At 39.1% G+C, this 27,922-nt stretch overlaps 1 protein-coding gene across 5 annotated transcripts in view; it reads right to left on the reverse strand.

The window, feature by feature from the left end:
• The window catches only part of DIS3L2 (DIS3 like 3'-5' exoribonuclease 2), a 370,907-nt gene that overhangs the window by 316,587 nt on the left and 26,398 nt on the right, over window positions 1–27,922 (reverse strand). For all 5 annotated transcript variants that reach the window (XR_003002632.1, XR_003002633.1, XM_024740590.1 and 2 more), the window contains exons 2-3: window positions 1,198–1,346; window positions 523–680 (exon numbers count right to left, since the gene is read on the reverse strand). Coding sequence is in view for 3 of the 5 variants with exons in the window: in XM_024740590.1 (XP_024596358.1) it covers window positions 523–680; window positions 1,198–1,249 (210 nt within the window). In the remaining 2 variants the exon portion in view is untranslated. The remainder of the gene's footprint in view (window positions 1–522; window positions 681–1,197; window positions 1,347–27,922) is intronic.

Below are 27,922 nucleotides of genomic sequence, written 5' to 3' on the forward strand. Positions count from 1 at the left end.
TGCTGAATTAGCTTGTAAAAATATTTTGTAAACTATAAAGCACTCAACAAATATTGTCTGCTGCTATTAACTGTTTCCTTTTCAAGCTTATTCTCTGTCAGGCAGCATCCATGTGCTCCAGGCAAACTGACCTATCAATGTTTCTTATGGCCACACGCTATATCCCACTTCTCTCTTAGCAGTTCGCACTGGTCCCCTTGTAAAGCTCTTTCTCTCCACTTATTCAAACTGTACCAATCCATGGCCTGGCTCTAATATATCCCTTCCAATAAAGCACTCCTAGACAACCCTAACTGGAAGTAATGGCTCCCTTCTCTCAAACCTCAGAGCACTTTGTCACAGTCTGGTGGCACTTATCACCTCTAGTTATACTGCAGGTCTGAGAAGTGGGAAGCCCTGGGCCTGTTATGTCATCATTTCTCTCAAAGCACACAGCAGAGAAAAATGAACAGTTTCAATGAGTAATCGATTACTTCTGATTCCACATATTCAAGGAATAACCTTCTAGTATATTTTAAGCACCTGAATAAGTGTTCCTCTCTTCAAGCCTTCTGAAACATCCTCCTTGGACAGGTAGGTTTCAAATATGCTTTTTTTCTTCCCTCGTATGGTCTTGCTCTTTGACTTTTTGTCACCTGGTGAAGCACCAACACCACGTGGGCCAGCCAAAGAGGATGCGCCTAGAAACATGAGGCATCAATGAACTCTACTCAAACGTCTATCTCCAAAACTGGAGATATTTCACCTTTTTTTTCTTATTTAGAAAGACCAAAACATAATAAAATTCCCTGATAATGATTTCAAATAGTCATAAAGAGGAAAAATTGATAAGGAAACATGAATAAAATGTACACAGATTTGAGACCTGAATTTTAAATCAGCACCACAATATACATGGAACATAACCCGAATAATGGGTTCAGTATGCTTTGCTGGTTAAAGACACAAACTTTTAAAAATAGGAATTACTAAAAGATCATCCCTCTTCTAGAGGAGATTAAACAACTGTCATCAATATAACAATAAATTACGACAGCAAGAAAACACACAATTCTAAAGTAAATAACACAGGAGAATATTGAACAGGCCACCAAGAGAATTACAGTCTCCCTCAGTCCTAAGACCCGCCCTGCACCTCCATTCCACTTTAGTTCAGGTCTCCAGTTGCTAGAGCAGATTCCATTTTCCTTTTGCTACCTCTGGGGGTCCCCAGGGGCCGGAGGTTCAGCCGGTAGTCAGGATGGCTCATTACTGGTTCCACGGTCTCCTCTTCTCTCTAGATCCAGGAGGGCCTCCACTGCCCAGCTCAGAGTTCTTCTGGCCTTGATCAGCTCAGTTGTCACTAGCTGAAACCAAAGAGAGAGGGGTGACTGAAGAACTGTTAACCTGAAGCCTCCTCTGCGCTCTGGGAAATTCAGGACTTGGATGGCAAAGGCAATGTGGTATCCCTGCTGGGTCCTGGCGTCACTTTCTCCTAGGCAGTTAGTCAAGCACACCATCTGTCCTGAGTTGCTTTTCAAGGTCTTCAACCTCACGGGTATCACCAGCCTGCTTGTTGGGGCCCCTTCAACTAAAAATCTCCACAAATAGGGCAATGAGGTTGAAATTAAGGAGTTCTGAGGTTCTATTCAGCTAGTGGAATGTACAAGAGCAGGAGGGAATATGGTTTTGAAAAATGGTATAAAGATCTAGAATCTAAAGTCTATAATGAAATAGGTACTAAACTAGGGCTCAAGAGATGCGGCATTTACTAAGTTTAACCTTAGACAAATGACGTTCTTCTACAAAATCAAATAAATCAATTCCTTAGAATTCATCAACATAACCTAATTCACTGCCACAACCAGATGTCCAAAACTATGCACGGAACTACAGATGATTCACTAGCTTTCAAAATCTGGGACTACTGTAGTTAGACATCTACTTCCCTACTCTTACCTGCCATCACTTCAAACCAGTCATCTGACCAGAAGCTCCGGCAGCTGCTCCTAAGGAACACAAGGCAGCTGCCTGGCTCAGCGGACTGGAATGTGGGGCCCTGCAGCTGGCCCCCTGGCCTTTGACCTGGACACTGAACATGTCATCACTACATCTACTTTCTATTCTCTGCTGGCCACAGGCCCAGGATTCAAGCCTATACTTGCAAATTCTCAAAATCCGGATGGGCAGCCTGCTTTCCCATAAAGTGGATCAAGATGTCATTCTGAACACTAAAACCCTTTCCTCTAAACTTCCCACACACATCCTTCACCAAAATGATGTAATTTTTCTTTAAATTGAAATTAATACTAACTCAGGAGAGGAGAAGCAACAGAGACAGAGTAACAAGCCACTTAGTGATAAGTGAAGAGATTCAGAGATAAAGTCAAGAAGTTTCAAGAAGAGAGAGAAACAGATGGTCTTAGATAAACAACAAGGTAGTGGAAAAAGCACACAGAGGAGTCCAGACCATCTGCTGGTTTCATTCAGAAATGCATTCATCCACTCCTTAATTCAACAACTATTTCTGCAAGATACTATACACCAGGCATAGTGAGGGATACAAAAGTTAATTAGACTTATAGAACTCATATTAAAATAACAACTAATAAAAGTTGGGGAGTGATAAGCACTTTTTTTTTTAAGTATGAGTAATGTACATATGATGGAAGAGAGTATCTCCAGATCAGGAAATCCAAGAGAGCTTCAGGAAAGATGTTAAGAACTGAGAATGTGAGAAAAGCATACTGTTGGCAAAAGGAAAAAAATATATAGACACACAAACAGAAAAACACAGGCAGGTTCTTGCCACATTAATTCCATTTGGATGGAGTCCAGCCTATATGAAGGGAGGCAGTGGCAAGGAAAATAAAACAAGTTGGGAGGTCTAGAAAACCCGCCCCATTTCTCAAAGGCGGTAGGGAATTTCTGAAGCATGAATGAGCGGAAGAGAAGAACAACAGACCAAAGTTGTGTTTCAGGAAAAATTAACCTGGCATAGCACATTTAGAGTCATCTAGAGTTGAGAAAGACTGGCAGCAGCTGCACCTCAGGAAAGAACCAGAACAGACTGGGTGAAAGGAAAGGAAGGCCTGAACTAGAGTTACAGCTGCAGACACTGAAACGAACAGACCATTAACGTGGTATTACATAGGAAAACTGGCACCACTTGGCAACCAGGCATTTCTGAAGGAGAGCAAGGAGGTGGCAGTTGTGTGAGATTTCAAGTAAGGAGATTGGGAGATGATAACATCACTAAGTTAGAGAAGATGATGAATTCTACTTGGGGTATTATATACCTCTACATGGCAATACATACCTCTATATATACGCCTCTACACGTGGAAATACACACTTCTACATCAAGAACTTGAAAACTGGAGCATAATTTAGAGAGATGAATTAGCCAGCCATTTGCATAAAGATGGTAACCCAACGTTTTCTAGAATGGAAGAGATTGCCAGAAAGGGGTAAGGTGATGCAGAAGAGGGCCTAGGACAAAATCTGGGTGAGGGCAACTTTTTTTTGCAAAGAGGAAGGAGAAGTAGAAAACATAATAAAGAAGCTAATAAAGATATAGGGGGAAAAACCAATAGAGTCTGATGCTAAGAAAACAAGGGAGACAACGACTTCCAAAGGAAGACAGGTTCATGATCAGGGTTTGCAGGAACTACTAAGAAAACAAATAATGGCAGCCTTGGGTGGGGCAAGGGGTTGGAGCAAGCTGCAAGCAGGAAAAAGGCAATCCAAAACCAATTGACAATGGGGCGCTTCATAGCAAGGCTTGACGCAGGCACGAGTTCAAAGTTAAGGGGAGTTACTGCCAGTCAAGTGAGACGGAGGGACAGAGATCTCAACTCAAATGTCCTAGGCCAGGTGCATTTGTAACCTTTTTTCACAGCAAATGCCTCAGTTAGGTGTGATTTACACCTAACTTTTCTGTCTAGCTCAGGAAGATAAGGAATGTTTGGTTGAGATCATCACTATAATCCCACTGGCTCCCACAGTACCTAGGATAGAACAGGTGCTCAATAATCACTCCTTAAATGACTGGATGAGTTTGTTTTCATGAGCAAGCAGTGAGAACACCAAGCAAAGCAGGGTCATTCAGGGAAACCATGCTAAAAATAAATCAGCAAAGAATGGAAAACCAGGAAACAAAGTCGGCAAGAATAAGCCAGACCAGCCGAGCAGAGAGTCAAAGTCTGCCTTTGGGTATCAAAGCACTGGAAGCAGATGGAAAGATTCCAAGAATACAAGATGCTAAGCAGAAGACAAACAAGCAAGCAACCTTCCCTTCCCAGTGATGTAGTTGTGAAGGCCCATTAACCCTGGAGAAATCCTGGACACTCCTACCCTGACACACTAAAAGCACAAGTCACCAGCTAATCCTCACCAGCTTCCAGAATGAGGGCCAATGATACACTGCCCAACTGCCCACTGGCTCCTAGAGAGGGTGTCTTGCCATGGAAATAGCTGTACATTCTGAAGAGTTGGGCTATGATTAGGATGAACAGGGAGTAATGGTTAATAGTGTCACATGGTACAAAAGAGTAGGAATGAGGAGTAATGTAGGAAAAGCACTAGACTTGAGAAAGTGTAAACAAAGAAAGCATCTGGGTAAAAGAAGTGGTGTCTTGAGACCCAATGTATAGTACAGAGCAGGTGCTCAAAAATTTGAATAAATGAAGACTATCTGGGACAAAAACCAGGTTACAACAAATATATACTAGAGAGAAATATGAGTAGCAGAGCCAGGACTAGGGTGAGGCAAGCAAGGCACCTAGGACACAAAAGTTATGAAAGCTAAGTGACACAAGTGCCAACCCCATGCTTGTAGGACTCCAAGATAAGTGCCTCCTTAAATGTTTGTGCCCTAGGCATCTCACTTGCCTTACCCTAGTCTCATTCAGCCTTATGAGTAGCAAGAACAGAAGAAATTTATGAACCTGGGTAGTGAAGGAGACTCAAGGAGATAAAGTCATGAGAGGTTTAAAGAAAGAAAAGGTTAAGCCTATTCAGAAGCTAAGATGGAGCCAACGGAAAGCGAGAGATGGTAAAAACATGTGAAAGAGGATATAAAAATGGAATAAAGAAAAAAAAGGATGGGATCAAAATAAATCTCACTGAAATTTAAAAATAAAAAATATACATTGCAAATAATTGGGAAACACATGAAATAGTTAAGTAATGTTAAAACACTACTTAATGCCATTTTTTAAAAAATAGCCAATAGATCCCTACTTCATAACATATTCTGAAATAAAATTTAGTATTAATAAAATTTAAATGTTTAAAAATGAGACAGAGAAACTGAGAGAGAAGGCAGGGGAAAGAACCCCCAGAATGCTTGAATGAGGAGTTTGACAAATATTATCCCCAACAATAAAAATGGACAAAATTATCAAAACCAACCATTTAAGGATCTGGATATTAACCGAAGACATACAACAAATTGAGAAGTGTTTATTCAAGAAAAATCTACTGAATCTCAGTAACAACTGGAAATGTATGGTGGTTTAGCCTAGGGCTCCCACCATCCTACACCTACCCCCAGTTTCTTGATGTGGAAGTCCTACTAGGGCAGGGCAAGCTGTAATGACTGGCAACCCCACTGCCAGAGAGAGCTAAATTTATTTGGAGCAGAGCGAGAAGTCGTCCACGCCCACAGGCATTTTTAACAACAATAGTGATTTAAGGGGCAAAAAATCAGGGAAGGACAATATCACAGCTAGTCTGGTTTGTAATACCAGTTAGGGCAAGCAACAGATCAAGAGACCAACCAGAAATATAACAGGGAGAATCAGGGCATGAGACAACCAAAGTGCGTCTTGTAAGAATCTACATCTTCCTGCTGCGTGTATGCTCAAGACTGTAAACATACAGGAGCGAAATGAGTGGGTCCTAGAGAGCTATTCATCCCTGGATGAACGTGAGCCTTGCAGATACAGAAAGCAAAAGCCAGGGCAGACTTGTAAACTGCCTTAATTTTGAATGCATTTCCCAAGTCTCACCAGGACCACTGACAAAGGGTGGGGGCCTCATCGTTTCAAGGAGTTTAAACACAACTTCTGACTAATCATAAGCTGACCACTAAGATATGCTGACTCAAGGGCAACGATCAGAAAGTCATGCTTAAAAATAAAAACAAGAAAAAAAGAACTGAGCAGAGACATGAGCAGCTAGCTACACACCATGAGAGAAACAGACTCCACGGAATTAGCCCATGCAAGCCGCTAAACAAACAGAGCAACCACCTCCAACTATGGAGGAAAAGGAATCAGAATGCAGAATATATTATCAACAACATCCAGATTTCAACAAAAATTATAAGATATGCAAAAAAAAAAAAAACCAGAAAAGTCTGACCCATACAATGGGGCAGGGGATAGTTTCAATAAAAATTATCTCTAAGTGAGCCTAGATTTTAGATTCAGGCAACAAAGACTTCAAAGCAGCTATTATAAATATGTTCAAAGAACTAAAAGAAACCATCTTTAGAGGAAACTATGATGACAATGATCCATCAAATAAAAAATATCAGTAAGAGATTGAAATTATTTTAAAAGAACCAAATGGAAATTCCAAGTTGAAAGATAGAACAACTGAAATGAAAATTTCACTGGAGGAACTCAACAGCATATTTGAGCTAACAGGAGAAAGAATCAATAAACATGGAAAAACAGATCAATCAAGATTATCCAATCTGAAGAAAAATCAAAAATTGCAAAAAAAAATTTAACCAAAATTTACAATTTGTAATAAAGAGTCTGACTCCATTTTTTGATGTTTGACCACTAATTTACCTTAAGCCTCACCTCCCCCTTCCCCTTTGACCAACCTGGACAGGTTGATAAGAAAGTCCATTACATCCCCACCTTTTTTGGCACGAGAGGGAAATTCACATTTCATAAATCCCCAGCCTGCACATGGGACCTTCACATCTTCAGTCCCCTAACCTTTATAAAGGCCAAACTCACTCCTTCCCTCTGGCTCAAGCCAGGCCAGAGATGCTTATACCCACCCTTCTCTCCCCAGGAGTCTCCCGGGTGAGTGATAAATTTTCTCTCAGATTCTCTTGACGTACAGAGTGCAATCAGTATAGACATCCTACTAATTGGGAAGGGGTCCATTCCACCTCCACAGGATGATCACAGAAACAGGAATGAAAAAGGGGACAGGTCTACTAACTTTATAGAAATGAAAATGATTATAAGGGAATCAGTGAACAACTTTATGCCAACTAGACAACTTAGATGAAATGGATAAATTCCTAGAAGAACACAAATTACTGAAGCTGACTTAAGAAGAAATAGAAAATTTAAATAGACATATAAAAAATAAAGAAATTAAACTGGTAATTTTAAATCTTCCAATAAAAAAAGCCCAGGTAGCTTCACTGGTGAATTCTACCAAACAGAAAGAAAAAATAACACCAATCCTTTTCAAACTCTTCTAAAAAAGTAGGAGAAATACTCCCCAATTAATTCTATGGGGATAGTATTCTCCCTGATACTAAAGGCAGACATCACACACACACACACAAAAATTAACATTTAAATAGTTTCAATTTTTAAATTTCTTTTTAGATCAGTTTTGTTAATTTGCATTTTTTAAGCATTTGTCAATATCACCTAAAGCTTCCCCTTTTTTTGAGGGGGAGGGCATGGATGTTCTTCAAAATATCCTCATGGTTTTCTTAATATCTATAGCAATGCTGTCCTTTCTGAAATGATGGAAATTTTCAATATCTGTGCTGCCCAATAAAGTAGCCACTAGCCACATTTGTCTTTCAAACATTTTAAAGAGTGGCTAGTGCAACTGAAAAACTGTCAAGTCTGAAATATCTGTATTTCATCTTTATTTTTGTAGGATATTATCACAGGTTTTAAAATTCTAGATTGACAGTTATTTTCTCTAATGTGAAGATATCATTCCATCGTCTTCTGGCTTCCATTGTGTCTGCTGAGAAGTTAGCCATTAGTCTACTTGTTGGTTCTTTGAAAGTATACTTCATTCCCTCTCCCCATCTCTAGACAGCTTTTGAAATTTTTTTCTTTGTCTTTGGTTATCTACAGGTTTATACAATATACCAAGGTATGGATTTCTTTTTATTCTGCATGGTCTTAGTAATGTTTTGAGAATCTATTGCTTGATAAGTTTCAACAGTTATGGAAAGCTTTCAGCAAATTTCCTTCAGTATCACTTCTGCCCCATTCTCTCTCAACCCCTTGTCTGGGACTCCAATTACACACTTTTGACCTTCTCAAAGTCTTAATGTCTCCCTCAATTGCTTCAATAATTCTCCACTTCATTAATTCTCTCTTCAGCTATATCTAATCTTCTGTTGAACCCATCAAGTTCCTAGTTTCAGTTATTATGTTTTCAAGTCTAGATTTTCCATATCATTCTTTCAAAAGTATTCAGTTCTCTGTGGAAAATGGTGAATCTTTTATCTCTTTGCACAAGGTAAGAATAGCTATACTAAAGTTGGCTCCTAAAAACTCCAATATCAGAGGTCCCTATTGATCTAATATTACCTTCTGTTTCTTCTGTTTGATTTTGTTTGTGTTGTTTGATCATGTGCCTGATTTTCTTTTTTATTATTATGGGCTGGACATTATACTTTCAAAATGTTTCTAGTAATAATTTGAGGTCTAGTATAATGTTATCATCTTTCAAACAGGATTTACATTTGCTTCTGCCAAGCACCTAAGACAAATAAAACAAATTACCTTAACCTTTTTTCAGGGTTTAAATGTATTCAAAGTAGAGTTACAACTCCTTTAAAGGCCTATATACACGCAGTCACCCTTACTTGTAGGTGTATCTACCAATCCCAAATAAGACTGTTTCACCAGGGCCACACACTCCCAACCTGGGCAGGGCCTAAATTCTAATCCTTTTCTCTCTGGCCCTAAAAGATTATCAAATTCACCACTCAGTTTTTCAGCTTCTAAGTCTTTCAGCTGATCCCTCCAAAAATTAGTAAACATCTGTAGGAGACAAACAACACGAAACACTAGCCTTATCTCCCTAAGCCTTTATTCTCTCCTAGATATTCATTCTTATCACCTCTCAAATACCTTCAATTCTTTTTTATTTTCCTTTGCTGGGGGAGAGAGGGTGGTAGTGAGCTTTTCTAGTTGTTCTCAGAAGGAAGATTGGTTTCCAATTATTTTCTATGCTATAGCTGGAAGAGGAAGTGTCAACCTAACCCTTAACTCTCTCATTTACAGTCAATGCCTTCAATTCCCAACTCTCCCCTACATGGACTCACTCTTCTTTCTGACAAAAGCTCTCTATGATTTCATCTATCCTCTCCTCTCATCCTGTATGAGAGGAAGAAACGTCCCTACGTGTTGACAATCTCCTCAAGGTGTGTTCTTCATCCAATTTTTTTTTTTTTCTGGTACGTGGGCCTCTCACTGTTGTGGCCTCTCCCATTGCGGAGCACAGGCTCTGGACGCACAGGCTCAGCGGCCATGGCTGACGGGCCCAGCCACTCCGTGGCATGTGGATCCTCCTGGACCGGGACATGAACCCATGTCCCCTGCATCAGCAGGCGGACTCTCACCCGCTGCGCCACCAGGGAAGCCCTCTTTATCCAATTTTTATCTATCTACTCTAGAACTTTGTCATACTCATTATTCTCTCCACGGTAGCCTCCCCAACAGAATACATCCAAATCAAGGGCCTGGCCCTGCTCTTATTCTGCACGCTTCAAGCTACCAGATACCATTCTATTTCTCTCATTCCCGTCTCTGCCAAAGTTTGAAAATGTGGTCTAGACTCATAAGCTCTATTTCCCCATGACATACTCTTTAATCCCCCTGGGAATATGACGTTTGCCCTCATCTCTACAATGAAATAAAGCTTTCAGTATTCCTAGGGAGGAAAATCCTCATCACCAGAACAATGGTATAGTCTCAGTTATTTTCTTCTAGGCCACCCCAGAAAAGGATGCCACTGATCAGCCCCTTGGACTACACATTCTTCTCCAGTGACATCCAGGACACAGCAGTCTCCTGGTTCTTCTAACTCTCTCTGCAATTCTCAAATTTCCTTGATGACTCCTCTTCTTTCACTTACCTCTTCAGTTCCTACCATTTGCAATGTTCTATTATTAAGACTCATTTCACTTCTCTGTTAAAGAGTTTTAAATCTACATCTCCAACCCTTCTCTCTGAAATTCTCCTTTAACTTTCCAACTTCCCGTTGAATAATATTGGCAAGTGCTCTGAATGCAACATGTTTCTAATTCAAGTTATTATTGTCCTCAAACCAGATTTTCTGCCTGCATACTGCATCCAGATTAATGACATCATTATCATCGGTAGGCAGCAAACAGCAGTCATCTAAATTCTTTCTCTCCATTAATAATACTCTATTACCGTATTTTGTCTATTCTGTCTTCAAAATGTATCCTAAACAGATTCCTTCCTTTCCAACTTGATTAGCACTGTCTGAATTCAGATTGTTGCAATAGCGTAGCCTAAAGATGACAAGATTCTTAACAGGTCTCTCAACGACTTATCTCTTTTCCTCAATCCATGTTTCACCTAAAACACAGAAGATAGTTTATGAACAGCATTTCCAAAACCCTTAAGGGTTCCTCAATGCAACTCTGTAATCTAATCCAATGTAATGGTTAATTTTTTATTTTTCTTTCTTTTTTTTTTTTTTTTTTTTTTTTGCGGTACGCGGGCCTCTTACTGCTGTGGCCTCTCCCATTGCGGAGCACAGGCTCCGGACGCACAGGCCCAGCGGCCATGACCCACGGGCCCAGCTGCTCCGCGGCATGTGGGATCCTCCCAGACCAGGGCACGAACCCGTGTTCCCTGCATCGGCAGGCGGACTCTCAACCACTGCGCCACCAGGGAAGCCCTGTAATGGTTAATTTTATGTGTTAACTTCATTGGATCACAGGGTGCCCAGATATTTGGCTAAACATTATTTCAGTCTACCTGTGAAAATGTTTCTGGATGAAATTAGCACTTGAATAGGTGGACTCAGTAAAGCAGTTCACCCTCCCTAATGCAGGCAGGCATCATACAGTATGTTGAGAGTCTGAGTAAAACAAAAAGGCAGAGAAAGGAAGAATTTGGCCCTTCCAGTCTGATTACTTGAGCTGGGACACTGAACTTCTGCCCTCGGCACTCCTGGTTCTCAGACCTTCAGACCTTGACTGGAATGTACATCATCAGCCCCCTGGTTCTCAGTCCTTCAGACTCACTGAATTACACCACCTGCTTTCCTAGGTCTCTAGCTTGCAGACAGCAGACCACGGGCCTTCTTAGTCTCCATGACTGCATGAGCCAGTCCTCATGATAAATACCTTTCCATATCCATGTCCTAGTGGTTTTGTTTCTCTAAAACCCTGACTAATACACCTACCTTCCAGGTCTCATCTCTTACTAAAGATTTTTTCAATATCATACCATGTGAATTCCTGATGAAAATGGTAAGTCAGAAGAGCCCATGCTTGGCAGTGAAGCTGGAAAAATGACTTAAAACCAAACTGGGGGGGATCAATCAAGATGGTGGAGTAGGAAGATGTGGAACTCACCTCCCTCCACAAACACATCAAAAATACATCTACATGAGGAACAATTCTCACTGAAAACTAACTGGAAACTGGCAGAAAGACTCCTGTACAGCCAAGGCTGTAAGAAAGATCCACATGGAATCCAGTAGGAAGGGAAGAGAAGCAATCAGGTCAGAACTTGCGCCACTGGGAGGGGATTTAGAGGAAAAGTAAGAATACACAGGCAGAGATCCACCCTGGGGAGCAAGTGTTTTGGGTCCAACCTAGGGAAGACAAGCTCCCTTGGCTAGTTGGAGGGCTACTAGGAGTAACAGGAGAGCTGTGGGAAGCCTGGATTCCACTCATGAGGAGGGTGCAAGTGCTGGCTTGCTTCCTAAGCAGGGCGGAGAGAGCAGAACAAGGACTGCTCCAGTGGCTGCCCAGTTTCCCACAACTGCACTGGCACGTTTCCTAGCCTGAGCTGAGTGTACACCAGAGCCACAATTACTTCACCTCACAGCTCCACACTGGAGCAAGGGCTACCACAAGTGGGAAGAGAACTTGGCTGTGGGACACAGAGGCAACTGGGACCCAGGGTGGTGTCTCAGCATGGCAGAGGCGGCCGCTGCTGGCACTTACACAGGCAGCACGTGGGGGCAGTTCCAATCTGTGACAGCAGCCATCTCACCATGGCCTGCACCCTATCATGAGCTGAGAGCCCACACAGGCCCCTCTTGCTCTAGCACTGGCCCCCTCTGGGGCAAGGGTGCCAATGCTGAGAGAGGGGAGAACGCACACTTAAACGGAACAGAGCCAGCTCAGACCAGAACCTCAGGGCTTCTGCTCCATCATCTTGAGATCCAACCCCACCCCACAATAAGGCAGTAATGGTCACAGAGCAGAGGGGAAGTCCTGCCTCACAGCTGGCTCCGCCCTAGCCTTTCCATCTCCAGCCCCACCTCCTACCAAGGTGACAGCTGCCAGCACACCCCAAAGAAAGATGCTGACTCCTGTTCACAACAAATCCAGTTCTCCCACTAAAGGCACTGGGCACACACACGCTGTACAGGGACGCTCTCACATAAGGACACCCCTTTAAGACTGCAATAGGTAACTAGTTCACTTAAATTCACAGAGACAGAGAAAGTTAAGCAAAATGAAAAGACAGAGGAACTGTTCTCAATTGAAAGAGCAAGAGAAAATCCCTGGGAAAAAAAAATAATGAAACAGAAATATACAATTTACCAGATAAAGAATTCAAAGCATCAGTAATAAGGATGCTAGCTGAATTAGGGAAAAGAATAGACAAACAGTGAGACTGTTAACAAGGAGCTAGAAAATATAAAAAAGAACCAGTGAGAACTGAAGAATACAACAACTGAAAGGTAAAACACACTACAAGGAATGAGTAGCAGACTAAGTGAAACAGAAGAATGTAGAAGTGATCTGGAAGATAGAATAACGGAAATCACTCAATAAGAAAAGCAAAATGAAAAACAACTTTTAAAAATGAGAACAGGGGCTTCCCTGGTGACGCAGGGGTTGAGAGTCCGCCTGCCGATGCAGGGGACACGGGTTCATGCCCCGGTCCGGGAGGATCCCACATGCCGCGGAGCGGCTGGGCCCGTGAGCCATGGCCGCTGAGCCTGCGCGTCCAGAGCCTGTGCTCCGCAACGGGAGAGGCCACAACAGTGAGAGGCCTGCGTACCGCAAAAAAAAAAAATGAGAACAATTTAAGAGCTCTCTGAGATAACATCAAGCACACCAACATTCACATTATAGAAGTCCCAGAAGGAGAAATGAGAGAGAAGAGGGTCAAAAATGTATTTGATGAAATTACAGCTGAAAAACTCCCAAACCTTAAGAAGATACAGTAAGCACAAAAGGACCCAAATAAGATGAACCTAAACAGACTCACACTGAGATTTATCACAATTAAAATAGCAAAAGTTAAGAAAAAGAGAGAATCCTAAAGGCAGCAAGTGAAAAAGAGTCATGTACAAGGGAACCCCCACAGGGCTATCAGATGATTTTTCTGCAGAAACTCTGCAGGGCAAAAGGGAGTGGCTGAAAGGGAAAAACCAGCAACCTAGGACACTCTACCCAGCAACATTATCATTTAAAATTGAAGGAGAGATAAAGAACTTCTCAGAAAAGCAAAAACTAAAAGAGTTCATCAATACTAAACCTACGCTAAAATAAATGTTAAAAGGGCTTTTCTAAGTAAAAAGAAAAGGCTATAACAAGAACTAAGAATCTGTAGGAAAGGAAAAATCCCACTAGGAAAGGCAAATTAATGGTAAGGGCTGAGATCAACCACTTAAATAAAGTAGTACAAAGATTAAAAGACAAAAAATTTTAAAAGCAACTGTAACTATAACAAACAGCTAATGGATAAACATAAAAATATAAAATATGGCATCAAAAACACAAAATATGGGGGAGGAGTAAAAATGGTAGACCTTTTAGAATGTGTTTGAACTTATATGACTAGCAGTTTAAAACAAGTAAGTATAGTTATAGGTCAACATATATGAACCCCATGGTAACCACATCAAAAAGCCTACAACAGATACACAAAAACTAGAAAGAAAGGAACACAAACATACTACTAAAGAAAATCAAATCACAAGAGAAGAAACAAAAAGAAGAAGAAAGGAACAGACAAATACAATAAGTACATACCAATCAATAATTACTTTGAATGTCAATAAACTAAATGCTCCCATCAAAAGATATCGGGTGGCTAATTGGGTAAAAGAAAACAAGACACATCTATATGCTGCTTACTGGAGACTCACATCAGAGTTAAAAACACAGACTGAAAGAGAGGCGATAGAAAAGGATTTCATGCAAATGGAAACAATAAGAAAGCAAGGGGAGCAATACTCATATCAGACAAAATAGACTTTAAAACAAAGTCTTATAACAAAAGACAAAGAAAGGCATTATATAATGATAAAGGGATCAATAAAAGAGAATATTATATATACTTGTTAACATACCTGCACCCAATACAGGAGCACCTAAATATATAAAGCAAATATTAACACACACAAAGGGAGAAACTGACAATAATACCATAATAGTAGAGGACTTTAACTTCCTACCAACATCAATGGACAGATCATCCAGACAGAAAATCAATAAGGCAACTGTAGTTTTAAACAGCATAATAAACCAGTTGGAATAATAGATATCTACAGGACATTCCATTCAAAACCAGCAGAATACACATTCTTTTCAAGAAAACATGAAACATTCTCCAGCATAGATCATATGCTAACACCACAAAACAAGTCTCAACAAATTTAAGAGGATGGAAATTATATCAAGCATTTTTTCTGACCACAACAGTATGAAACTAGAAATCAATTATAGAGAGGAAAATGGAAAAAGCACAAACACATGGAGACTAAACAACATGCTACTAAAAAAAACCCAGCTCAATGAAGAAATCAAAGAGGAAATCAAAAAATACCTTGAGAAAAATAAAAATGGAAACACAACTTTCCAAAATCTATAGGATGCAGCAAAAGCAGTTATAAGAGGGAAGTTTATAGCAATACAGGGCTTCCTCAAGAAACAAGAATAATCTCAAGTAAACAACCTAACCTACCATCTAAAGGAATTAGAAAAAGAAGAACAAACAAAACCAAAGTCAGCAGAAGGAAGGAAACAATAAAGATCAGAGAGGAAATAAATAAAATAGAGACCAAAATAACAACACAAAAGATCAATGAAACCAAGAGCTGGTTTTCTGAAAACATAAGCAAAATTGATAAACCTTTAGCCAGGCTAATCAAGAAGAGAGAACCCAAATAAAATAAGAAACGAAAGAGGAGAAATAACAACCAATACCATAGAGATACAAAAAATCATACGAGAATTCTACAGTTATGTGCCAACAAACTGGACAAACAAGAAAAAATGGACAAATTTCTATGAACATACAACGTGCCGAGACTGAATCAGGAAGAAACAATCTGAACAGACTGATCACTAGTAGTGAAATTGAATTTGTAATTAAAAAAAAAAAAGCTCCCAATAAACGTAAGTCCAGGACCAGATGGCTTCATGGGGCAATACTACCAAACATATAAAGAAGAGGAAATACCTATCCGTGTCAAACTATTCCAAAAAACTGAAGAGGACAGAACACTCCCAAATTCATTCTACAAGGCCATCATTACCCTGATACCAAAACCAGACAAAATACAATACAAAAAGAAGAACACTGCAGGCCAGTATCTTTGATGAATATAGATGTAAAAATCCTCATCAAAATATTAGCAACCTAATTCCAACAATATATAAAAAGGATCATACGCCCTGATCAAGTGGGATTTATTCCAGGCATGCAAGCAAGGATGGTTCAACATTCACTAATCAATCAATGTGATATACCACATTAACAAAAGGAAGGGGAAAAAAATCACAGGATCATCTCAATAAACACAGAAAGAGCATTTGACAAAATTCAACATCCATCAATGATAGAAACTCTCACCAAAGTGAGTATAGAGGGAGCATATCACAATATAATAGAAGCCATTTACAACAAACACACAGCCAACATCATATGTAATGGTGAAAAGCTAAAAGTCTTCCCACAAAATTTAGGAACAAGACAAGGATGCACACTCTCACCACTTCTATTCAACATAGTATTGGAAGTCCTAACCAGAGCAATCAACAGAAATAAAAGGCATTCAAATTAGAAGCAAAGAAGTAACACTGTCACTATTTTCAGATGACATGACAACGCCACAGAAAACCCAAAAGTCTCCACCAAAAAGCTACTGGAACTAATAAATGAATTCAGTCAAGTTGCAGGATACAAGCTTAATATACAGAAATCTGTTGCTTTTCTATACACTAATAATGAACTATCAGAAAGAGAAAGCAGAAAAAAAAAAACCCGTTTAAAATTTCATCAAAAAGAATAAAATACCTAGGAATAAACATACCAAACAAGGCAAAAGATCTGTACTCTGAAAACTATAAGACGCTGATGAAAGATACCAAAGATGACACAAACAAATGGAAGGATATACCGTGTTCTTGGATTGGAAGAATTAATATTGTTAAAATGACCATAGTACCCAGGCAATCGACAGATTCAATGCAATCCCTATCAAATTACCAATGGCATTTTACACAGAACTAGAACAAATAATTTTAAAATTTGTATGGAAACAAAAAAGTCCCCAAATTGGCCAGAACTATCTTGAGAAAGAAGAACAGAGCTGGAGGAATCTCACGCCCTGACTTTAGACTATATTACAAAGGTACAGTAATCAAAACAGGATGGTACTGGCACAAAAACAGACACATGATCAATGGAACCAAAAAGCAACCCCAGAAATAAACCCACATACTTATGGCCAATAAATCTATAACAAAGGAGGCAAGAATATATACAACGGAGAAAAAAGTCTCTTCAATAAGTAGTGCTGGGAAAACTGGACAGCTACATGTAAAAGAATAAAATTAGAATAGCTTCTAACAGCAAATACAAAACTAAACTCAAAATGGATTAATGTAAGACCTGAATGTAAGACCAGATACCAGAAAACTCCTAGAAGAAAACATAGGCAGAACACTCTTTGACAAAAATTGTAGCAATATTTTTTTGGGTCTGTCCCCTAAGGCAAAGGAAATAAAAGCAAAAAGAAACAAATGGGACTTAATTAAACTTAAAAGCTGTTTCACAACAAAGGAAATCATCAACAAAACAAAAAGCCAACCTACTGAATGGGAGAAAATATTTGCAAATGATATGATCGATAAGAGGTTAATATCCAAAATATACAAACAATTCATACAACTCAACATCAAAAAAGCAAACAACCCAATTTAACAATGGGCAAAAGGGCTTCCCTGGTGGCGCAGTGGTTGAGAGTCCACCTGCCGATGCAGGGGACACGGGTTCGTGCCCCGGTCCGGGAAGATCCCACATGCCGTGGAGCAGCTAGGCCCGTGAGCCATGGCCGCTGAGCCTGCGCGTCCAGAGCCTGTGCTCTGCAACGGGAGAGGCCACAACAGTGAGAGGCCTGTGTACTGCAAAAAATAAATAAATAAATAAATAAAATAAAAATGGGCATAAGACCTGAATAGACATTTTTACAAAGAGGACATGCAGATGGCCAACAGGTACATGAAAAGATGTTCAACATCGCTAATCAGCAGGGAAATGTAAATCAAAACCACAGTGAGATACCACTTCACCCCTGTCAGAATGGCAATCAGCAAAAAGAACACAAAGAACAAATGTTGGCAAGGATGTGGAAAAAAGGGAACCCTCATACACTGCTGGGAATGTAAACTGGTGCAGCCACTGTGGAAAACAGTATGGGGGTTTCTCAAAAAACTAAAAATAGCATTATCATATGATCAAGGAATTCCATTCCTGGGTATATATTCTTAAAAAATGAAAACACTAATTTGAAAAGATACATGCACCCCAATGTTCATAGCAGCATTATTTGCAATAGCCAAGACATGGTAGCAACCTATGTGTCCCTCAGCAGATGAACCGATAAAGAAGATGTGGTGTATACATACAGTGGAATACTACTCAGTCATAAAAAAGAGTGAAATTCTGACATTTGCAACATCGCAGATGGACCTACATAGTGAAATGAGTCAGAGAAAGACAAATACTGTATGATGTCGTTTACATGTGGAATCCAAAAAATAACACAAACAAATGTATATAACAAAACAGAGACAGACTCACAAACATAGAGAACAAACTAGGGGTTACCATGGGAGAAGGAAGGGGGGCAGGGCAAGATAGAGGTTTGGGATTAAGAGACACAAACTGCTATGTATAAAATAAATAAGCAACAAGGATATATTATACAGCACAGGGAAATAAGCCACTATTTTGTAATAGCTTTAAATGGAATATAATCTATAAAATATTGAATCACTATGCTATACACCTACAACTAATATTGTAAATCAACTATACTTCAATTTTTTTAAATTTTACTAATAAAAATTAAATAAATAAATAAGAAACAAATTAGGTTAACAACTATAAATTCTGGCGAAAAACACTACCTGGAGATTCTGAAGAGTAAACAAAAGACGCTATTAGGAGGAGTAGAAGTTTAGGGACGTAACTGGCACTGAAGTGAGTTTCATGTGTTTGTTTTTTGTGGGGGTTTTTTTGGGGGGTGGGGGTTGGAACAGGGGCAGTTTCGCCTGACAGGCAGGCTGCAGTCACAGGAGTGGTGCAGTACAGGCAGCTAAAACTTCAAGAGAAATCCCACAGGCTGCCTGGCCAGAAGAAAGGGAAAGGAGCCTGGGCAACCACAGCTGGCTGCCAGTGAGAATCTAGAAGAGAGAGCTGAAGAAGGGACTCCCTTAATTCTTATAAACATTGTACAAGTCTCAGGCTGACCCTCCAACTGTGTAAGTGTGTAGGACAGACTCAACGCAGCATTATATAGGCTTAAACAAGTGAACTGAGACTTGAACCTACAGAATACAAGACTTACAGTCTGAACCTAATGAGGTCTGAGACTAAAGGCCAATGAAATCAAAAACATCAACGTTCTTCCGCGGAATTTAAAAGAATTCAGAATTACAAAAGATGCTATTAACTACATCCAAGACACAATCAAAAATTATTTCAAATACAAGAAACCCAGAAAATGTGACCCATTCTGAAGTGAAAAAGATTAACATTTGCCAATTTCAAAATGACTCAGAAGTTAGAAACATCAGACAAGGACTTTAAACCAGCCATGAATACTATGCTCTTTGAGGTAAAGGAAAAGACATGTGAATGAATGAAATGATAAGAAATCTCAACAGAGAAATAAAATTTTACTTTAAAAATGGAAATTTTAAAACTGAAAAATACAATATCCGAAACTAAAAATTCAGTGGATGAGCAAAATAGAGATAAAGGGTAAAAAGTCAATGAGCTTAAATTTATCAATACGTATTATACAATCTGAAAAACAGAAGAAAGACTCAACAAAGAGATGAACAGAACCTTATGGTCTTAAGGGACAATATCAAAAGACCAAACATAGGTTCTTGCAGTCCCAAAAGATAAAGAGAGAATGAATCCAAAAAAGTAGAGTAAATATTGACAAAAACATCCCAGATTTGGTGTAAAAGATATAAATATATAGATTCAAGCTCAATGAACCCCAAAAAGGAAAAATTCAAAGAAAACTACATATAGATTCATCATAACCAAACTGCTAGAAACCAAAGATACAGACAAAATTTAAAGCAGCCAAAGGAAAATGGTGCACCACACAGAAGGGAATATATTCAAATGGCAGCAGATTTCTTATCTTTTTTTGTTTTGGCTGCACCGCCCTGTTTGTGGGATCCTAGCTCCCAGACCAGGGATTGAACCCAGGCCCTCAGCAGTGAGAAGGCAGAGTCCCAACCACTGGACCACCAGAGAATTCCCTCTTATTTCTTATCATCTTCTTTCAAGGCATCCAGAAGACAGCAGAACACTGTCAGCACTCCTAAAACATCTTATCATCTTCTTTCATGATAGCCAGAGGACAGCAGGACAACTTCTTTAAAGGGCTGAAAGGAAAAACTATCAACCTGAATTCTATATCCAGCAAAAATATCTTTCAGGAATGAAGGCAAAATAAAGACCTTTTTCAGGTAAAGGGGAACCAAGAAAATCCATCACCAGCAAAACAAGAAACTACAAGCACTACAAGAAACATCAAAGGAAGTTCTTCAGACTAAAGGGAAATGATACCAGAACAAAAACTAGATCCTCAGAAAAAATGTTAAGTATTGGAAATATTTAATGTACATAAATTAAACCTCAATAAAGTAGTAAAACAAGTTAAGGAAAATTATTTCTAACCTAGAATTCTATATGCAGCCAAACTAAAAATCAAGCATGGGGGGTAGAATAAAAGACATTTTCAGAAGTACAGATCTAAAAAAAGTTCACGTATTTTTTCTTATGAGGCTACAAAAAGATGTGCTCCACCAAAATGACAAAGTAAACTAAGAAAAAGCATGATATGGGATACAATGAGGAAGAAACACAACACAAAAGAAGTACAAAGGTAATTTCCAAGATGACAGAGAAAGGAGACTCCAGGATCACAACTGCACCAGGCATAGAGGGCAACTGCTAGACTGGAGGACGACACTCTAGATTAGAGCAGTCTCGAGAGATAATATCACCAAGATCCCTGCTACCAAAGTCATTATTGTCTTTTTAACCCAAAGCAGAAAGTCTGGGTGACTCCAGTCTGCTTCCTGTTCTTGGCTCAACTTGACCATAACCTGATGAAGTCCCCACTCACCCCTGCAGATTTAGCTGAAGCCACTCATTTCACCACAGAGAAGTGTTCTACTTTGCCCAACTCATGAGTTTGTGAATTAATTATAGGACAGATGATGCATAGTATGCTTCCTTTTATGAAAAAGAAGAGAAAACAAGAATCACACACAAACATATGCTCATTTGTGCAAAAAGACACACAAAATAGTAAATTAGAACTAGTGACACTATAAAACTACAGGGGGTAGGTGGGAACAGGGTGAAAAGGAGAAAAGTGAAAACTTGGTAAAAGAAATGGATGTGGAGTAACATTTCACTGCATATGCCTTTTTGTATGTTTTGACTTTTGAAATCATACTCGTTTCACATACTCAAAAAAAAAGCGACATAAAATAAAATAAAAATGGGGGAAAATAGCCTGAAATTCAGTGCAAATAAAAACAAGTGATCCTAACTATGTTTAAAATGAAAAATACAACATACTAAAGAGATGGAGGGAAAAAAACTAACCGAAGTAACTTTTGAGCACATTATTTAACTCAACCCTAAGGCTAAAGACAAAAAAGAAGTGTAAATAAGAATTAAATACTAATTAATAGATTAGTTTTTCACAGAGGTATAAGTTAGCAACTCTAAAACTACTTTCTGTATATTCTAGGATTAAACAAATAAGTAAGTATTTGTTTACTTATTGGTACTATTGTGGATAACAGGAGTCAGATGTATCAATGTTGGAGAAAGAAATATAGGAAGTAGAAAGGCTAGAACAAACCCTGTGGTATAGATATGAAATTCGATCTATCACTAAAACTAAATGGTTTATAATACAGAAATATAGATATGTCTGTATGCATACACACACACAAATGCATACAACTATGTATGTATATATTCGTATATTACCTAGCTGCCTTCTAGGAGGGCCTAGAATCAGTGATATCCCAGTAGCAATGAGCACATCAAGGGCCCAGGTCTCAGTGTTTAAATACCATTCACAGTTAGAAGGAACCAAGGCTCCTTAGAAAAACGGCCAATTCTGAGACTGCAGAAGGGAAAGTACAATGTGAGCCTAGAAAAGGAGTTGGCAAACTATAGCCCATAACCATATCCAATCAGCCACCTGTCTTTGTAAATAAAGTTTTATTGGAACACAGCCATGCTCATTCATGTATAAATTGTCTATGGCTGCTTTCCTGCTGTAAGGGTGGAGTTAAGTAGTTTCAACAGAGACCATACAGCCCACTAAGCCAAAAATATTTACTATCTGGCCACTTACAGAAAAAGTTTACCAAGCCCTGGCCTAGAATATCTTTTTGTTCCAGAAAGTAAGGAAACACTCAAAAAATGATGGGGACATGTCAAAAGTTCACAGGAGCCCATTAAAGTCTCCTACTCAACATCACTAATCATTAGAGAAATGCAAATCAAAACTACAATGAGGTATCACCTCACACCAGTCAGAATGGCCATCATCAAAAAATCTACAAACAATAAATGCTGGAGAGGGTGTGGAGAACCTACTGGCCAAAATTATGACAATTTAAGTATCAAAACTTTTAAATGATAACATTATCTATAACCCATTAAATAAGAATCAATGAGTTCATACTGATAAAGACAAATAAATAAAAATGGGGAAAACTCTCCTTACATCAGAATCCCAAATAATAAATGTAGAAAAAAATAATGGCATTGGAAAATTACCATTGGTAATAATCATCATCATAATTAATTCATATTCATCAATGGATGTTAAAAACTAGTGGGTGGGGCTTCCCTGGTGGCGCAGTGGTTGAGAGTCCGCATGCCGATGCAGGGGACACAGTTTCGTGCCCCGGTCCGGGAAGATCCCACGTGCCGCGGAGCGGCTACGCCCGTGAGCCATGGCCGCTGAGCCTGCGCGTCCGGAGCCTGTGCTCCGCAACGGGAGAGGTCACAACAGTGAGAGCCCCGCGTACCACAAGAAAAAAAAAAAAAAACAAAGAGGAAAAGCATATATTGATGATGGAGAAATCTGGCAGACCACCTTAACCAAATGATCGAAGTAAACACCTAAAATAGGACAGATCAATATCATATGCCTCCTGATATGATACGTTAAGAAAAACATGTCACTTGTGAAACATCAATTAAACCCAAACTGAGGGACCTACTACAAAATAACTGGCCTATAATCTTCAAATATGTTAAATTATAAAAGGAAAAATTTCCAGGTTAAAGGAAACTAAAGACACATGACAATTCTATGCAACTTGTGATCCAGGATTTTCTTTTCATATAAACAGCATGATTGGGAAACTTGAAGACGTGTGAATAAGATCTACAGATTCGCTAACGCCATTATGTCAATGTTAATTTCCTGATTTTGATCCTTGCACAATGGCTAAAAAAGAGAATGGCTTCATTTTGAGTGTCTGCAACTTACTCTGAAACAGCTCAAAAAAAGGAGGGCAAGAGAGGAGGGCTGTTAATGTGGTAAAACGTTGATCCTGGGGAATCTGGCAAAGAGTATAGAGTAATTTTCTGTACTATTCTTGCATCTTTCTGTTGGTGTGAAACTACACATTTTCAAAAAGAATCCAAGTTTTTAATTATAAAATCATATCTGTTTATTGAGTTATATGTTTCTCATGCTAAAGAACATTGCCAACAGCTAACAATATATCAACTAAAAAACACTCCCTAACATCATACAAATGATATACTGAATAAAAGAAGTTCAAATAATCAGTTATAGGTTATGTGGTCTACAAGATCATTCCATCCAGTTTCATATGGGTCAAGAGATTTATTAGCTGCAAGCTCAAATAAAGTGATCTCAAATGAGAGTTATGTCAATAAAAACACTGCCTCTCAACAGGTCAGAAGTGATTTTACTCACTTATATTTTACAAAATATTTTGAGGATTTGAAAGATTAAATGTCCTGAAAGGGACAACAACCCAGCACTTTTTGCAAACACAGCTGTTGGTTAAAGCTCTTGAGAGAAGAAAAGCTCTGGAATGAGAATCAGCTGTAGGAAGAGATAATGGTTATAAAATACTAAGAAAATTTTGGAATCTTTTTGTATTAATCTCCTTAATAGCTGACTTGTTTCTAAACATGTACTTCATTACTATATCCTAGGACCTCTTCAGGCCCTGGGCACAGAGCAATAAACACAACATGACCGACAAGGTCTCTCCTCTCATGGTACTTACAATCTAGGGGGCAGAGATGACAATAAACAAGTAAACAGACAATAAGGCAGTGAAACAGACAGATGAGATAGTGACAAGTGGGATGGGGAAAGAGGACACTACTTTAGCTTTGGTGATTAGGAAAGCCTCTATTGAAGAGATAATTCAGAGCTAAAATCTGAATGACAAAAAGTCCGTGTGAAGGTCTCAGGGTATGGCCTTCTTGGCAGAGAGAATGACAAGTGCAAAGACAACAAAGCAGAAACAATCTCAGAATGTTCAGAGAACTTTTAAAAAGGGACCTCATTAATACTCTCAATATAGTAGAGGATACCAAAGAATTGTCAATTTTGTATCCGGTGTGGTAATGGCATTGTGACTCTGCATGGCAATCTCCATACTGCATATGTATTCGTATGTATATGTACAATAAATGATGTCAGGGATTTCTTTAGAATATTTCAGCAAAGAGAAATAAAAAATGGATGAATGCGGCAAATGTGCAAAAACTCTTGAATTTGGTAAATGAAGGTTGATGAACTACTCTTTCTAGTTTTTATATGTTTGAAATTTTTCATACTAATTTTAGAAATTCCACATAACAGAAACTTCATGCAAAAAATGGCAATACCTCATTTCTTCCTCTTACTTTAATACCCCAGTTCAGCTCTCACCTCTTCATTTTGTCTCCTGATTACCTCATTTGAAGAGATATAAAGGAAAGCTTCCAGGACAGGTACACACTAGATAGGCCCTACACTCTACGGCTGTGTCCAGTTTCTATGACAAACAGAACCAATCTACCTAAGGCAGGGCTGGAACCCAGAGAAAATTAAAATGAGAGAATATAAAATAAACAGCCCCATACTGATAAACAACAAGTCATTCTGTCTGAGAAAAACAGGAATTGCCTGGACTAAGGACCATCCTCCCAGAGATTAAAAAACACAATAGGCTTCTTCCCCCTTCGTTCCTTGGAGAATGCTCTGGCAAAGGGCTCCGATTGTGAAATCCCACTGTCACTTTTCAGTGTTGATCTCACTTGACCTTGCTATAGCACTTGACACAGAGTTGAACACTCCGCCTCCTCTTGAGACTCTCTACTTCCTTGGCAGACATGACAGTAGTGCTAAAGATGCCCGTACTCCTTCCTTTTAAGGACAAGGGTCACATCCACAGCCCCCTGTGAGATGGCACGCAACTTTTGTCCCAGGCAACTAGTTCTGAAAGAACCAGGAATGAGTCCCTAACCTAACAATCTATGATCTATAGAATGATGTGTCAGAAACTCTGATTTCCGGTAACAGAGTGGAGTTAATATTCTGAAAAACCTTGTGATATCAAATTACTACAACTGCTGAACAAAATATTACCAACTTGAGAGCACTGTTGAGCTCTCAAAGAGAAAAAAAATCCCCAGGAGCTAAAAATCAAGTGAGAGCTAGAAACCAGAATACGTAGAAGCTGAGGCTACAGAGACCCTGGAAGCACATCCTGGTTTCAGTACCAACAGGCTTGTAGTTTAAAGCTGCAGGGGGAATTAGAGATAAAGCCTTCACCATATAGAAATGTAGACAAGTAGAGATTAGCCCCACTGCAAAAAATCAAGACCCCTGAGGTCTTCAACAACTCAGTGAAAAGGTAGGCTGGAAAAAATACACCTACTGATAAAGGAAAACAATCAAGAAATGTATGTTTTGACCTGGGCTCCAACTGGGGGCAGAGGAGAGCTCCCCCAGGAGATTCACAAGGACGGGCCTGCACTCACGCAGTGCAGTCGCAGTAACCCCAAGCACAGACACTAACTTAGAGTGACCTTAAGCTGTAGTGTCCCAGGCTGCTGGCTGAACCAAACAAATCCTCCTCAGAATATTCCCACAGCCAAAAGCCTGATAAATGCTTACAAAACACATGAGGAAGAGAGCCATCATAACTGGAAATCAGAAAAAAATAGCAAAATGTGCTGCAAAGTAATTTGGGGTCATAAAAATGACAAGTACATAATTTTTTTTAATAAATTTATTTTATTTTTTTGGCTGCGTTGGGTCTTCGTTGCGGTGCACGGGCTTCTCATTGCAGTGGCTTCTCTTATTGCGGAGCACGGCGCGCAGGCTTCAGTAGTTGTGGCGCACAGACTTAGCTGCTCCGCGGCATGTGGGATCTGCCCGGGCCAGGGCTCGAACCCGTGTCCCCTGCATTGGCAGGCGGATTCTTAACCACTGTGCCACCAGGGAAGCCCAGAAGTAAAAAGTAAACTAATGTTGGTGGGTAACTTTATAGGTAAATGAAAGAGACTTTTTCCTCTTGAGTTTTTAAAACTATGTTAGATGGTTAAAACCAAAAGTATATTGTCTGATGTGGTTCTCAACGTATGTAAAGGAGATATTTAAGACAACTAGTTAGAAAGCAGGGAGGATAAAGACGCCTAAATGGTGGTAAACTTCCTACATTTCTCCTGAAGTAGTAAGATATCAACACTAACAGATTATGACACAGTACAGATGTCAATTCTACCCAAACTGATTTTTAAATTCAACACAATTCCTATCAGAATCCCATGGTTTTTCATAGATATAGACAAGCTTATCTTAAAATTTATACGGAAATGCAAAAGAACTAGAATAACCAAAATAATGAGGAAAGAAAGAATAAAGTGGAAGAATAAACTGCCCAATTTTAAGCTCTAAAGCTACAGAAATCAAGACTATGTGATAAGGGACACATAGACCAATGTAACAACATAGAGAACCCAGAAACAGACCCATTCAAATATGCCCAACTGATTTATGACAGAGGTGCAAAAGCAAGTCAAGGGAGGAAAGACAGCCTTTTCAACAAATGACTGGAGTAACTGGACATCAGTAGACAAAAAAATAAACCTTGACCTAAACCTCACATCTTGTAAAAACATTAACTCCAAATTAACTCTTAGACTCTATGACACCAAAAGCGTCATCCATAAAGAAAAAATTGAATAAACTGTTACTCTTTTTTCATTTCTAGGACCTGGCCATTGACATAGCTGAATGGTAATTTAAGAAATTTTTACTCGACATGTTGAATATTAGAGCTCTTCTCAGAAGACCAAAAAGAGTAATTAGAATCTGAGTTCTCCGTTTTATCCTTAAGTAGTAAAGTGGACAGGTGGGAGGGACTTATATATAGTTATTTCATTTTAATGAAAGACATTAGCTGGACACCATCTACCTACAACCTATCATTTTAGGATCTTTGTGAAAATCTCTAGGGAGTTAAATTTAAGTTTTAGACCCTCAAGGCTAATTCTGGGACTGCTGGCATCAATCAAGGGTTACTGATAAAGAAAAGGGGCCATCTTATGTATTATAACAAGGCTGATGCCATATCATCTTAAACTCTAGCTCCCAAATGCTTCTCTAACTTGTAAAGCATTATAACTCTTAGTAGAATATAGGTTTATATAGTTTTAGTCTAAGTTTAAAAACCATTATACTAGAAAATGTAATTAAGAAACAGCACAAAAAACAAAAAAAGGGACTTCCCTGGTGGTCCAGTGGTTAGGACCCTGGTCAGGGAACTGAGATCCTGCATGCCGCACGGCGCGGCCAAAAAGAAAAAAAAAAAGAGAGAGAAAGACTTAGATTATGAAATATTTTATTCCCTTCTGCAATGCCAAAGCCTAGCAAAGTGCCTGCTAAATAATAGGTCAATAAAGTTTGTGAAATGATCATTTCCAAAAGAAAAATGAAATTCTGAATTTAAGAAACTGAAATAATGAAACTCACTGAAATGTTATCACCTTTACCCTTCTGCCACAATCAATCAGACCCATTATTTTCACTCTATACTCTCAAATATGTGACAGTCTCTCTGTCATGTTCTAGTGCTCTGACAATGTCTGAGCTGAGGTCAAATTTGGGAGTCACCAGAGAACAAAGAGTAATTGGAGTCGTAAACACAGAG

The sequence above is a fragment of the Neophocaena asiaeorientalis genome, unplaced genomic scaffold, assembly GCF_003031525.2.
Source record: "Neophocaena asiaeorientalis asiaeorientalis breed wild unplaced genomic scaffold, Neophocaena_asiaeorientalis_V1.1 scaffold388, whole genome shotgun sequence".
Lineage (NCBI taxonomy): Eukaryota > Metazoa > Chordata > Mammalia > Artiodactyla > Phocoenidae > Neophocaena > Neophocaena asiaeorientalis.